We start from the raw sequence: 13,292 nt of genomic DNA on the forward strand, positions 1-13,292 counted from the left end.
ATAATTAACTAGCCACTCCTTCGAACTTGGAAGCAGCAACTATCTGCCCCCTGCCTGAAGCTGGCACAAATATGCTTTCGAGAATATCTCCTCGAGCTTCTCAGTCCTCAACTAGTTCCTTGCTTAGTTTTTTTAGTCGCAACAGCAGCAGTAGCAATACAAAAATCTATGAGCTGAGGACATATGACATCATACCAGAAAAACTCCCCTTTTTCATCCAGCTCTCAAACTCTCATTTCCACTTGAGGACTGCTCATTCTCGCATGATTGGATACTGGACCTCCGAACTAGGAGCTCTGAGCCAAACTATACACTTGTGGGAGTATGGTAATGTTATAGAACCAATGTTAGTGCTGATTTTAAAATAAAATAACTGTCTACTAGATAGTTTAACACAAAGAGCAAGCATAAGGAAGACTTTATATCAAGACAAAGATTGGCTAGAGTATTTTGTTAAGCCAGCTTTACCTTGCATTAAGAAACAGAGCAACATTGCTCTCTCTTTGCTACCGTGGACACCACTCAATGAGGAAAATACTGATAAACCAAGAGGTAGATAAATCTGTATTAAATTTTTAATGAAAATAATTGTGTTTCTTAGCATTTCAGTTGATTCAGCGTTCGTTCATGCCTGGACATTTCAAGCAATGGGAAAGTTTAATGAAACAAGGCTGGGCATCAAGACCACATCACTCTCAACCAATCGGATTCTGGAAAACAGAATTTGGCCCAGCTGATAATGGTATTGCGTTATTGCATGTAAAAGTCACATGATAGTCACATGCTGCATTGTGTATTTTTTGCAGTGTATGAGCTTTGGGCTTATGAGAGTTTTGATCAAGCAATTGCAGTCAAGGAGAATAAAGAATGGAGAGACACAGGTAGTGAAGTGTCCATTGATTGCATTTATCTCTCTCTCTCTCTCTCTTTCACAGTTGGTCAGGCTGTTCTTTATACTAAGGAAAGTTATGTTAAAGGTTTGCTACCAATAGAGATATCACCACTGAAATAATAAACTAAAACAATAACTATCTTTGATAATAATGTCAGTATCTTAAACATTAAAATTAGTGTTTTTTAATGATAATAGCATCATATATATACATGCAGTTCAAGACTCTTTCTCTTTTCTAATCAAAAGTGACTTTTGCTGCTTTTTTGTCTCTCTTCTTTCTCTGACCATTATCCACACTGTATGGTTGCATTCTTGGATACATGGGTGGAGATGAATGGGTGTGGTCTACAAACATCCCCCGATCCTGTCTATGAGTTGGTTCAGAGGGGAGTCCCATTGAGTGGGCGTAATGATCACGCCTACTGGGGCCTACCCCAAGACTCCTTGGATAGGACCTTGCCTTTTCATCCCATTCCCTACTGAAAGATGGTTCATCCTCTGAAAATAAAAAAAATAATTATAAAATTATCATTGTTCTTCATTTTCAAAATCTTCCTCTTACCTTCTGTTAAATTAATGTACTCTCTGTTCTCTTCTCTCTCGTTGGTTCTGAGATTCACTTCTCGCTGTACGGTACGGGATTTATCACCTATTGAGGATCATATAAAAATAAGATGATGACCAAGGGATCCTAACATACCTATCTGATGACTCACAGACGTCTTTTGAACTCCGGTAGTACTATCCCTCTCCATCTTACGGGATTCCTTTATCTGCAAATTAATAAGTTAGTAATCAATTAGGTACACGTTTATCTATCTTAGTTATTTTATCATTCTTTGGTCAATGGGTGTGCATGGCTTACCCCGCCAGGTGCACAACGAGTTGACGATGATGCTTGATAGATCTGAGGCTGTCCGTCCCTTCCGTTCGTTGAAGAGAAATGCATAACTGTACTCTGAGAGTAGCTGTGTCCACCTCTTCCTTCCTGTGCAGCAGCAAACATATTATCCTAAAAAGGAGAGAGAATGAGTTGTTGTGATGGAAGGGCATATTCGTTTTTCATTCTACTTACAAAATTGGCCATCATTGACTGCATACGTGCAAATGGGTCCATCATCATCATTCCAAACATAGGGTCTCTCTGTTCTCGTCTCATAACTGCATGATCGCCATGATGACGGTGGATGTCAAAAGGAGAGCCACTCATTGGTCCAAAGTGTTGTCTTCTGGAGGTATTAATAGAAAATATTTAAGCATAGAGGACACTGTAGCTTTATAAGTCTTTTACCTGAAAAATGGATCATCTCTGAAGGCCATGTAGCTTGTAGAATCACCGAGAATAGAGATGAAAGTGCGGAATTCGCCTAGGAATTTGCTGAGTGTTTAAGTGTTTACAATAGGCGGGGCTAGTCTACATTTTAATAATCTACCTGAGCATGCGCAATAGATTGACCATGGCGGCGAAGTGCATGACTATTGCGCATGCGTAGCCGAATCTTCCGCGCGCAAGTGGCTATAAAATTATTCCATTTCTTCTTTTTCGTTTTCTAGACTTTTCTTGTTTCTGTTTCTTCAAGAGGCGCTCACTCTCAGTAAATGGCTGACGAGGTAGAAAATCCTGTTGTAGAAGAGACAACTGGAGAAGAGGACAAAGGCTTCATGGAAGAAGTCCTAGCTGAGGTGATAAGGAGGACACCAGAGGAAGATCAGAAGGAGGGAGGAGACGAGGAGCCAGAAGAAAAGAAAGAAGAAGGACCTAAGGAAAGTGATGAGCAGCAACCAGAAGAGAGCAAAGAGGAAGAGCAACCAGAAGAGAGCAAGGAAGAGGATGAGGGGAAGAAAGAAGAGGAGGAAGCAGCCAAGTCTCCTGCAAATGATGATCCTGAGCCAACACCTGCTACTGATGATGATAAGAAAACTGATGAAACTAAAAAGGAGGAAACTAGTGAAATAACAGAAGATACTGAAAAAGAGGCCAAAGAAAAGAAAGAAGCATCACCAAAGCAGTCACCGGAAAAGAAAAGTAACTAAAATTTTGCTGTATTACTTAAAAATGCATGCTTAGAATTCAATAGTGTCTACTACATTTCCTCTTAAAACAGTCACATTCATCACCCTTAGCTCGTTTACAAAATACCTGCACTAACCTCGTAATTTGACTACTTGCTATTATTACTATTTTTATTTTTGATTCATTTTAGAGAAGGATAGAAAGACTCGCGAGCCAGTAGAAGAAATAGTTGTTCCTCACTTGCTCTCCGATGAGGCATTATCTGAGAAAGGAGTTCCTGCAACTGAGATGGAAAGTTACAAGTAAGACGATTAATAAGCAATACAGCGATATCTTTGAGTAGCAAAGAAAACCCAAAAAACCTCAACATAATGAAACACTTTATTTGTAATAATTTACTATCAAAAGTGCATAAGAAATAGATAAATTATAGTCTACTATTGTTCCTATTATTGTAAAGAAATTTTGTGTGCTAGTAATACGCAAAAGGCTAGAACTATTTGAGCACAGACTGTGTCCATTCGCACCCTGTACCATCACTCCAGTCTCACATTATCAACAAAATTAATTTTCTTAATTTTGCTTAAATAATAATATTAAGACCTATGGATTGGTCATCAGTGCATTGTTGACATTCTGTGGTCAATTAGCGTTGTTAATGAATCTACTTAGTGTGATAATATTGCTATGGATACCAGCCTGTTTATTAAGAAGCTTATCTGTCCTAGCTATAGCTTGTAGACCTCCTACTTATTTTATTACTCCCAAGAGAGAAAGGGGAAGGGGGTAGAGTGTACGTGGGATTGTTTAGGATTAGTTTCCATAATAAGACTTGATGTTGTTCTTTGTGATTTAATTGGCAGTATGTAAATGGAATTCAGTTTATGTATACACTTAAAAGCTCTATAGCACTGCAGCTGGGGTATAGTTTTATTGATTTGTGAGAAGAGAAAGAATACATTTAAAAAGAGTAAAGTAGCTGTAACTAATAGGGTGGGAGAGAGTGTGGGAGACATCGCATTATATGGACGATTGTCACTGTATACTCAAACATTGATTGAGCGTGGAAAAACAAATCGACATGGCATTTGATACTAGAGTAATTATTATGTCTTTCTACTAGGGCAAGGCCAGGAAGAGTCATGCAAGCGTGTCTTTACTAAATAATCTTTAAGCTTCCATTTCGCATTTACTTAACAGATTCTGTTTGTTTTTAAAAATATACATTTTGTTTTCTCTCTCTCTCTCCCTCTTTCCCTTTCTCTCTCTCTCTCTCTCTCTCTCTCTCTTTCTCTCTTTCTCTCTCTTTCTCTCAGGCGGTTTTACCTAAAACAAGCATTTGCTCCAAAGACTTGGTACGAGTCTTTGAAGGACCACACTTTTGAGACCAAGTTCCTCACACTATCCAATGAAGAGGTAAACACTATGACATCATTATGACATCATTGTCTAGTTTGCTTTTTACTTGGGTTCTTGCTTTGACAAATAATTTACAAAATAACAGCATGTTTGTAATTTGGAAATATGCAGTGAAGCCATAATCCTTTTAGTTGGTTGTATATAGTGTCTACCTTTTATACACTGTTGGCTGTCTTTATTGGAACTACATGTATCATTGTCTTTGCATAGCAATGTGTATAAATGTATTGTGTGTGTGTAGGCACTATATTATACTATACTCTTTTTAATGCATTTTATAGAGGAATTACGTACATTGTACATATTACATGTCATTTATTTTTATTATTATTTTATTTCGTCATTAAAGGTTGATCTCTTACTGGCCATGCACCATTCTCCATCCGATGATCCACCAGAGCTCACTGACCAGCATAAGGAGACACTTGAAGGTCTCAAGGAGAAGATTGAGACTATCATTAAAGAATATGGAGAGGCAGGAGCTTTTCTGAGGTTGAACACAAAGACCCCAACCGATTCGGTTTTAGAGAGAAATGACTGTGACTATATACAATCTATACAAGTAATGGAGTGAAGGAAAATTTATAATTATAATAATTATTATTTTGTAGGAGGGTGTGACGACAGAGATGGAAATAGAGAACCAATTTGCAAATGCTTACCTTATATGGAGGTCGTGGAGATCGAGCTCCTTCCGCGAATCAAATACTCAGCCTCGCGGTGAGTAAAACATGTATTGAATAAGTAATATATGGAACATGTAGTGAGTATTTGTTACTCATTGAGTACGATGTGTGTGTACATTAAGCATGTGTGTATGAGTACATGTACATGTACATACACATGTACACATGTGCATGTACATGTACATGTACATGCACATGTACACATGTGCATGTACATGTACATGCATGAGTACATATACATGTACATGTATATGTACATGTACATGTACATGTACATGTACATATAGTAGAGATATCGCTACAATATAATTATATTGGCAAGTGAATAATATTATTACTAAAGTATTTTTGAAAGAACAATTAAAGATAGGATAAACAATAACTGTATAATAGATATCACAATTGTTAACTGTTGTAAACAGCAACTTTGTTTTTAGGCAATAATGTTTTGCGGAGGAGTCTGAGACGTATACAAAAGTCCTTTCGTCCGGCTACTGGCGGTAGGACCCAGTCTAGGAGCAAGGAAGAAGGTCAGTTAAAATATTAAAATATATATAATTTTTATTTTTTTGAATTAGGTGATTCTGCCGACCCGTTGGCAGAGGAAAATAAAAAGAATGAAGAAGATGGAAAGGTTGCAGAGGAAGCCACGCCCAACGTTGAGGCCACACCTACAACAGAGTCTGCAGGGGAAGGACCAATCACTGTAGAAGCAACTATTGAAGGCACTCAAGGTTTGTATTTGTATATAGTTTATTTTGCCAAAAATCCTGTACTATTATAGTACATGGTAAATTTTTCATAAATGGCAAAAAAGTTCCCCATTCTTTTATAATTTTTTTGATATTGTGTAGCAAGTTTGAGCTAATTCTGATCAAAATCGAATTTTTTACAAATTTTTAAAGTTACTCATAAATCAGGTCAAAGTCCCTGTACTGTAGTACAGGGTCTTCAGCCAAATTTGAGCAAAAATGACTAGGAGAGAATTCTCCATTTTTATAATTTATTCTGATACATATACATGTTTTTATGTTGTGTAGCAAGTTTGAGCTAATTCCGATCAAAATTGGATTTTTTACGAATTTTTAAAGTTACTCAAAAATCAGGTCAAAGTCCCTGTACTATAGTACAGGGTTTTCAGCCAAATTTTGCCAAAATTGACTAGGAGAGAATTCTCCATTTTTATAACGTTTTCTGATACATATACATGTTCTTATGTTGTGTAGCAAGTTTGAGCTGATTCTGATCAAATTTGGATTTTTTATGAATTTAAAAAGTTATTCCAAAAACCGGACCAAACTCCCTGTATAGTACAGGGTCTTCAACCCAATTTACCCAAGAATGAAAAGGAGAAAATTCTCAATTTTTATAATGTTTTTCAATACTTATACATGTTCTTATGTTGTGTAGTAAGTTTTGAGCTTATTTCTATGTGTGTACATTATTTTAGTATCTTTATTTAATTCAATACAGCAGAACCTGAAACCCAAACCACCACTGAGACTGAGACCAAAACTGCTGAAAATTCTGAAACCCAGACTGCTGCAGCTGAAACAACTGAGACTGAAACTCAAACCCCACAGACTGAAACTGAGACTGCCAATACTGGGACTGAAGAGGCTCAGACTGATGATGATTCAGCAAAGAAAGAAGAAGAGAAAAAAGAAGAGAAAGGAGAGGAAGAAGGAGAGAACAAAGGAGAAGAAGGAAAAGTGGAAGAGAAGGAGAAAGATGGAGAGAAGGAAGAAGAGACTAAAAAAGAAGAAGAAAACAAGGAAAGCAGGCCTAAATCTTTATTGAAAGAAGTAAACTTGTTGCAATTTTTATGTGATTATTTTCATCATATTCTCTTCCCATAGACTAGCCCTCCCAGTGAGGAGCATCAGATGATCAAAGTTAAACAAGAGACTCTTCAGAATAAGGTTCTTCGTGGGTTTATGCGTACTATATTTACTCGCTATCGTGTTAAAAATGCTGATGAAGCTATTGCACTACTGACAACCAGTCTACTCATTAAAGAGGTACATGACTAGGTGTATATGTGTTATAAATGGTGATTGCACTGATGAAAAGTTTTAAAATACAAATCTTAAAAATATTAATTAAAGTGTATTGGTTTTATGATGTACATGTACATGTGAGTTACCTAAAGGACTAATGAATGTCAATTAAAAAACATTTAGCTTTGATATTTTTACCTCAAAGTAATTGGTAGACTTTGTAAGTATGTCCCTGATGCCATACATAAAGCAAACACTGCAATATCAATAGTGTTTTACCATTGAGATGATTGGTATTTTATTGGCCAATCGCTTTGATCTCTCTCTCTGTCTCTGTCTCTGTCTCTTTCTCTCTGCAGGAGCTTGAACAAGTCAAGAAGTTTGTGGAAATTGAAGGTACCGAGGCCGTCCTTGCCATCATGAAGTGGGTATCTACTGATCTTCCCCGCTACCCTGGAATGAACTTTAGGGCTTTTGTCTATAATGTAAGCTATTAATATATATATACATGTACATATATTGATTTGGTATCTGTAATGCTAATGTACAGTATATTATAACATTTATCTTTTTTAATATTCCCTTTTCTTTTTCTATAGAACATGCTGACAGCTGTCACACAGCATGACGACATTCTCTACGTTCCCAACATTGCCCGTTTCAAGAAGACGATACTCAGTAAGATCCAGTATTTCTTTGATAACGATCTAAAGCCGGCAATGGAGAAAGAGGGCAACTACATTGTGGACTTGTTCTTGGCACCAAACAAAGTAATGATGCAATAAGATTTTTATATGAATACACACACACACACAATACTACTGATATGTTGTAATGTATTTTCGCTGTGGATTTGAGCCAAAATTAGCTCGTGCCATAGCACTGCTGTATGCAGCATAATAAGTTTGAGTATAGTTTGGAGCAATTTGTTAGTTACGAGTTAAAATTGTTTTTTTGCAGATCTTTGTCACTGAGCTCCACCCATTCCATCAGAGTACAGGGGCATGTCTCTTCACTTGGCAGCAATCCCAGAAAGTTCTCATGGGAGGAGGTGGTAATGGTACGGCCGTGGAGCTTCGTCATATCCACACTCCATTTAAGAAGTGTTTTACTGGCCTCCTTCCTCATTGGCAGACTGTGTGTGAGACTGTGACACAGAATAAGAGAGGAGAGGATGAATCGACTGGAAACAAATGTGTCATCCTTTAAGAGAAACTATACTAGCTCTATCATGATCATCATCATCATTAATTTATTATTATTATTATTATTATTATTATCATTTAAAATTATTTGAAGTGACAGATATAGAATTATAATTTAACTAACTATAATAATATAATTATTTTATTTATGAATCATTTCAGTTTCTTTCCCTTTTCAATTTTCATTCATTTCCATTGCTGTTTTTTGCAAATAAAAATTAATTATGTTGGTGGGCGTTGCCAAAATTAATATAGGGGTGTGGTTTAAAGGTTTATTATTATTAATCGAATTGCTGTTGTTCATTGCCGCCATTGTTTTATTGTTACAAACCAAAGAAAATGCCTGCAAAGAAGAACGAAGGAGCAAAGAAGATGACAGAAGAGGAGCTCTTACTCCTAGAAAGCTCTCGTCACGTATCTATGGCCACTTCTGCTCTTTTCTATGGGAACGCTTTCATTGTTTCTGCTCTGCCACTTTGTATGTGTATGGGAGGATAAAGGGCTCACGTGATATCTCTTTACAATGTCATTTCTTGCTTTATACTTGTACTTTTATTGATTGATTGTGTGTATTTAACTTCTTTTTTCCCCTCTCGTTTCTTAATCTTTTGCTACTCCATCTCCTCTTTCTCTCCCTCCTCCTCTCTCTCCCTCCCCCCCTCTCTCAGGGTTGTATTGGAGGATACAGATGCTTGATCCACTCACATACTCTCCGTTGTTCGTCATATTTGTTTGCGTGAGTACCTACCTTGTTGCGTATGCCTACAGAAACCTCCAACACACAATGAAATACAAGTGAGATAAACACTAGATATACAAGTAGTTTGAACATAATGTATTTAACATACATGTACCTTATTTAAATGTCATTGTTGAGAATAATGTATTATATTATTATTGTAATTAAATATTAAAGTATTTTAGCATTTTCCTTTATCATTTTTCCTTCATCTTTTTTTCTCTCTCAGGATTGCCCTACGTCGTGAAGGTGTCATTTCTCGTGAAGTTGCTCAAGAGCTAAGCAAAGAGAACAAGCAGGAGCGTGATACAAAGTAAGTACTTTACGTACAAAATATTACTCTAGGCCACTTGAGTACCTTGTTAAAGGTGTTGTGTGTTTAGCTGCAGCTTTAGGACATTGTCACTATGCCCTTGTGAGGGTTTAGTGCTGTGTTTTCCAGCTGTGGTATTTTGATTATTGCGCCGCATAAATTTATCAACAAATTCTTATTTATGTCATTCATTGTCCTCTCTCTCTCTCTCTCTCCTTCTCTCTCTTTCAGAGCATCAGAAAAGAAGAATAAAGTTGCAGATAGAGAGGCGACTGCCTTCTCCATATTTTACAGCAATACACTGTATTTCTTCATACTCTTGGTTCTGTTCTGGTTTATGAGAACATTTCATCCAGTTGTGTAAGTCATTCCTTTTCAATCTCTTCACTTCTTTTTGATTGATGTACATATAATACTCTCCCTCTCTTTTTCTTTTTGTAGTAATTTCTCCATAACGACTTCAGGATCTGCTTTTCTACTGGCTTTTTTCTCAACAGGTGGAAAGACAAAGTAGAGCCCATTCATGTATGTACATAATGTCACGTGTACATATGATTGAGTAACCTCTCTTTCTTTCTCTCCCCCTCTCTCTCTTTCTCTCTCTCTCCTCTTTCTCTCTAATATTTTCCTCTCTCTTTGCTACCATGTACCTCTTCTGTCTCTCTCTCTTTCACCCTCCTCCCCTTTCCCCCTCTTTTCTATAGGCTATAGAGGTGTAATCTTATTAATAATTTTTCAAATCTAGGACGTAACTATTATTATTATTATTATTTTCAATTTTTTCACAATGTACAGTTACCCATTGCCTCTATACCATGTCAAATGTCAAGCGCTGCCAGAGGTCACCGTGGAGCCAAGGGGTACCTCCACGCGTGAAACCCTTTCGAATTTTATAAAGTTAATAAATTAATTAATTGGCATTACATCATTATGAGAGTTTGTGGTTAATTTGAGTGGGTGTGGCTATCAGTGGCATGTGGTCACATGACAGGCTAGCTCCAACCTGATTGGCTGGTTTGTCTTCATCCATTATTAACAAGTGGTTTGGACTCAGGCTATATTAATTTATGGTGCCTCTTTTGTAGAGGAGAAAAAAAGATTTCTTCACCTCTTTGTATCTAAGGACATCATTCAAGGTTAGGTTCTATAGAACGTGCTCCGACATTAGGTCGTTCAAGCTGTAGAGAAGAAGGAGCGAGAAGTATAAGAACTTTTAAAAGCTTTTCTCTCTTTAGGAAAGGAGAAAGATAGTAAGAACAAGAGGTTTAAGATAAAGTAAAATGGCGGGTAGATTGACCGAGTCAGGTAAAGGTGACAGGCTGAGTTCCGTATATTTATCAGTTTATCTCCGTATAGGCATTGGCAAGAGGAAGAGACCACGTGTAGTAATAATCTACTCATTAATTTTCGTGTATTTTAATTAATTAATTTTTTTTAGTTTGAAGAAAAGGATGAAGATGAAAAGCAGACATCTTCATCAAAGCACTCAAGCATTACTGGAGATGTGAGACAATAAATATAATATATTATCTATTGTATCATGTTAATGATATAGTCGGGTGATTCTGATTCGGATCATGGACTAGTGATAGCAGATCCAGAAATGGAGCAAACTAACAATGATTCTCCCTCAGGCAGTGGTGGCAGCAAATCTCCAGATTCCATTGAAGACCTACCAATGGAAGCATTGATTGGTACAGATATTTGTGAACCAAATTTTATGTTAATTTTAAATCTTATTCTCTCCTCTATTTTTTTCTTCTCATAGCTTCCACTCTTAATCATTTCAGTTCCTGCCTTCGCCCTTCTCTCATGGAGCTATTCCCAGCTGCATCGAGTGCAGAGATAAACTCCATCATCAACACAAAATGGAAAGCGTTGAAAAAAGCACGTAGGGAACAGGCGGGTAACCTAGGTAACGAAACCACACCCTTTTAACGATATCACAGTCTTTCAGGTTCTAGAAAATTATCGAATAAAGTTGAAGAGGATGAGCAGAAAGAGGCATCCCGCCCAAGACGAAAAGCAGCGAGGAATGTTGCTATGAATGCTTATCTTGATGATGATAATGATGATACTTCTTATGCTGATTCACCAGCCACTACTGAGGATTGTGATACAATGGATGATGAACAAGGAGGGGGTGGGGCAGGGGGAGGAGCCAAAGGTAGAAAGCGGAAAAGACCTATTGTAACTAGTATTGGTCAGAAAGTCCCTCGTATTAAAATACGCATGATTGGTAGATCTCGTAATAACGATAGTCCAATTTTCACTCAATCACTTGAAGAAGTAATTAATGTGCATGGGAGGGTTTTAATTATGCTTTCTCGTTACTATAGCAACCTCGTGCATCTGGGAAGAGGAGTGGCAGAAAAAAGAAAGGTAATCTACAATTCTATTTGATATTGATTATAATTATTGTTCTTTCTCGAAGGAGCAACTGATTCAGAAGCTAGTTCGGTTCACTTAGAAGACGAGCGAGATGACCTTATCCATCTCTCACGGAGCCCCTCGGCAACAGAAGAAGACGAAGATGACTCAATGTCTGATGGAGACCAAGATGATGACAGTGAAGAGCAGGATGATTCCGATGGGGAACACGCCGACTATTGCCACATTTGTCAAGATGGTGGTGAGCTCCTCTGCTGTGATCGATGCCCCAAGGCCTATCACTTACAGTGCCTTTATCCTCCACTGAAGAAAATACCAGACGGTACTTGGCACTGTCCTCGTTGCACGGTGGGTGTGGCTCTGTATGTGGATGTGGTTTTATTATTTCCTAGGTTAAAGCACTGCCTGGTCATGTTGAGAAGATATTGACATGGCGCTGGGTGAAGGTTGAGTCTGAGGAAGAGGAAGAGGAGGGAGATGACTCCGCCATTGTTGGTAAGAAAATATATGCATGTACATATTGTACATGTAGTGCTGCATGTGCAATAAAGTACATGTACATGTAAAACTTTAGTGCGTATACATGTAGCCCAAAAAGTTTGCGGGATTTATATTTTGCAATTTTTGTGCTACTAGAGCAGATTTGGAATTTAATTTTGCTGGTATAGGCGTGAGCTGTTGACACGCCCATTAACTATAGCGCTTTGCAGAATCGATTTGTGTTTTTAATGATGAACAGCAAACAGCAACATTAAATTCCAGCAGCTATACGGTATTTTTAAGATGTTGGTTCATTAAAGTATTGTAAGTACATATATTATGTGCAGGCTGATCAGTACATGGTTAGAATTCAATACAATGTACTGTATATACATTGTGATGATGCAGACTCACTTTTATGGCTTGATGAAGTGGGCAGTTTCTTGATTATTATTAATGATATTTTAAAAAATAACTATGCTTGCAAGACACATACACATGTACTAGGAATACTAAGATTACTGTTATGTGGCCCTAATGGCTGTCAACACAATACTATAGGATCACTACTAGCCCTAATGGCTCAACTGCATGCATGCTATAGGTAGCAATTCATTGAACATACAGTTCATAAAATGTTAGTTTAATGTCTTCAGTGTGTGTTCCTTGATCAACACACACCCTCATCTCAAGGTAGTCAGTAGTGGGAGCATCAAGTGTTTTGTTAAACCAGGGGAGTCTGGAATCAGAGCAACAACCAGCTTCAGCAGCATCACATCCTTGACCATCCCAGAGTGGATCAGTAGAATAGAAAATTGGATCCCAACTATCAGTGGGGTTAGCCGATTCGCAGAAATAATCGTTTCCTATGAAACTTTGTGGACTGCTACCATTAGCGCATGGACAATTGTCAAAGTAGCTTTTATTCGAGTGTACCCCAACTAACAGTGACCATATATGGTGACGAGGAGATCCTCCACGAGTGATACTAACGCCATCAAGATATACCGAGTCAATATCTTGTCTATTAGGATGAACAGCATCAGGTGTACCATATTGGTATCCTACTACTCTACCACAAACTTGAGAATAACTGATATCATTTGATGAAAATTTCACAGAATCGCAAGTGGCCCCCATTGTATCCTTC

The 13,292-nt window shown here is 37.5% G+C and overlaps 5 protein-coding genes across 6 annotated transcripts; 4 read left to right on the forward strand and 1 right to left on the reverse strand.

The window, feature by feature from the left end:
• Positions 1-16: 16 nt before the first annotated feature.
• Positions 17-1,027, forward strand: LOC105316817 (protein NipSnap homolog 3B-like). Its single transcript, XM_011412029.2, has 5 exons — positions 17-327; positions 385-552; positions 602-742; positions 807-881; positions 936-1,027. Exons 1-5 carry the CDS (start codon positions 72-74, stop codon positions 1,010-1,012), a joined length of 717 nt encoding a protein of 238 aa, XP_011410331.1. The 5' UTR covers positions 17-71; the 3' UTR covers positions 1,013-1,027.
• LOC100632360 (myeloid leukemia factor-like) lies at positions 970-2,298 on the reverse strand. The gene is made up of 6 exons (XM_003384291.3): positions 2,187-2,298; positions 1,971-2,124; positions 1,761-1,907; positions 1,596-1,668; positions 1,458-1,544; positions 970-1,393 (listed from the first exon to the last, which is right to left on the reverse strand). Exons 1-6 carry the CDS (start codon positions 2,213-2,215, stop codon positions 1,131-1,133), a joined length of 753 nt encoding a protein of 250 aa, XP_003384339.1. The 5' UTR covers positions 2,216-2,298; the 3' UTR covers positions 970-1,130.
• Positions 2,299-2,388: 90 nt separating this feature from the next.
• On the forward strand, positions 2,389-8,398 carry LOC105316818 (neurofilament medium polypeptide-like). 2 transcript variants are annotated; one of them, XM_019993476.1, is made up of 12 exons: positions 2,389-2,921; positions 3,100-3,211; positions 4,226-4,325; positions 4,678-4,890; positions 4,940-5,048; positions 5,452-5,544; positions 5,593-5,748; positions 6,488-6,819; positions 6,874-7,035; positions 7,374-7,499; positions 7,614-7,784; positions 7,975-8,398. In XM_019993476.1, exons 1-12 carry the CDS (start codon positions 2,495-2,497, stop codon positions 8,221-8,223), a joined length of 2,250 nt encoding a protein of 749 aa, XP_019849035.1. In that variant the 5' UTR covers positions 2,389-2,494; the 3' UTR covers positions 8,224-8,398. The 2 variants fall into 2 exon arrangements, with proteins under 2 accessions (XP_019849035.1, XP_019849036.1); XM_019993477.1 differs by having other exon boundaries at positions 6,491-6,819.
• Positions 8,399-8,498: 100 nt separating this feature from the next.
• On the forward strand, positions 8,499-10,082 carry LOC100632484 (translocon-associated protein subunit gamma-like). Its single transcript, XM_003384292.2, has 6 exons — positions 8,499-8,697; positions 8,888-9,014; positions 9,188-9,271; positions 9,503-9,631; positions 9,713-9,796; positions 9,976-10,082. The coding sequence occupies exons 1-5, from the start codon at positions 8,559-8,561 to the stop codon at positions 9,783-9,785; spliced, it is 552 nt and encodes a 183-aa protein (XP_003384340.1). The 5' UTR covers positions 8,499-8,558; the 3' UTR covers positions 9,786-9,796; positions 9,976-10,082.
• A 104-nt stretch (positions 10,083-10,186) lies between these two features.
• LOC100637285 (chromodomain-helicase-DNA-binding protein Mi-2 homolog) lies at positions 10,187-12,731 on the forward strand. Its single transcript, XM_019993481.1, has 10 exons — positions 10,187-10,407; positions 10,507-10,576; positions 10,628-10,656; positions 10,710-10,775; positions 10,827-10,965; positions 11,040-11,186; positions 11,229-11,560; positions 11,611-11,653; positions 11,706-12,010; positions 12,055-12,731. The coding sequence occupies exons 2-10, from the start codon at positions 10,552-10,554 to the stop codon at positions 12,226-12,228; spliced, it is 1,260 nt and encodes a 419-aa protein (XP_019849040.1). The 5' UTR covers positions 10,187-10,407; positions 10,507-10,551; the 3' UTR covers positions 12,229-12,731.
• The last annotated feature ends 561 nt before the right edge of the window (positions 12,732-13,292 follow it).

This window comes from Amphimedon queenslandica, unplaced genomic scaffold, assembly GCF_000090795.2.
Source record: "Amphimedon queenslandica unplaced genomic scaffold, v1.1 AMPQUscaffold_13495, whole genome shotgun sequence".
Classification (NCBI taxonomy): Eukaryota; Metazoa; Porifera; class Demospongiae; order Haplosclerida; family Niphatidae; genus Amphimedon; species Amphimedon queenslandica.

Excerpts from the sequence above, each read along its gene's own strand:
- LOC100632484 (XM_003384292.2), top strand. The coding sequence starts at position 8,559 with ATGCCTGCAAAGAAGAACGAAGGAGCAAAGAAGATGACAGAAGAGGAG. Across the intron at positions 9,272-9,502 it reads AAGCAGGAGCGTGATACAAA|AGCATCAGAAAAGAAGAATA; the intron begins GTAAGTACTTTA and ends TCTCTCTTTCAG. Across the intron at positions 9,632-9,712 it reads AGAACATTTCATCCAGTTGT|TAATTTCTCCATAACGACTT; the intron begins GTAAGTCATTCC and ends TTCTTTTTGTAG.
- LOC100632360 (XM_003384291.3), bottom strand. The coding sequence starts at position 2,215 with ATGGCCTTCAGAGATGATCCATTTTTCAG. Across the intron at positions 1,908-1,970 it reads AGTCAATGATGGCCAATTTT|GATAATATGTTTGCTGCTGC; the intron begins GTAAGTAGAATG and ends TCTCCTTTTTAG. Across the intron at positions 1,394-1,457 it reads GTACATTAATTTAACAGAAG|AGGATGAACCATCTTTCAGT; the intron begins GTAAGAGGAAGA and ends TTTTATTTTCAG.
- LOC100637285 (XM_019993481.1), top strand. The coding sequence starts at position 10,552 with ATGGCGGGTAGATTGACCGAGTCAG. Across the intron at positions 10,577-10,627 it reads GGGTAGATTGACCGAGTCAG|GCATTGGCAAGAGGAAGAGA; the intron begins GTAAAGGTGACA and ends ATCTCCGTATAG. Across the intron at positions 10,776-10,826 it reads ACTCAAGCATTACTGGAGAT|TCGGGTGATTCTGATTCGGA; the intron begins GTGAGACAATAA and ends TTAATGATATAG.
- LOC105316818 (XM_019993476.1), top strand. The coding sequence starts at position 2,495 with ATGGCTGACGAGGTAGAAAATCCTGTTGTAGAAGAGACAACTGGAGAA. Across the intron at positions 2,922-3,099 it reads GCAGTCACCGGAAAAGAAAA|AGAAGGATAGAAAGACTCGC; the intron begins GTAACTAAAATT and ends GATTCATTTTAG. Across the intron at positions 3,212-4,225 it reads ACTGAGATGGAAAGTTACAA|GCGGTTTTACCTAAAACAAG; the intron begins GTAAGACGATTA and ends TCTTTCTCTCAG.
- LOC105316817 (XM_011412029.2), top strand. The coding sequence starts at position 72 with ATGCTTTCGAGAATATCTCCTCGAGCTTCTCAGTCCTCAACTAGTTCC. Across the intron at positions 553-601 it reads AAATACTGATAAACCAAGAG|CATTTCAGTTGATTCAGCGT; the intron begins GTAGATAAATCT and ends TGTGTTTCTTAG. Across the intron at positions 743-806 it reads ATTTGGCCCAGCTGATAATG|TGTATGAGCTTTGGGCTTAT; the intron begins GTATTGCGTTAT and ends TATTTTTTGCAG.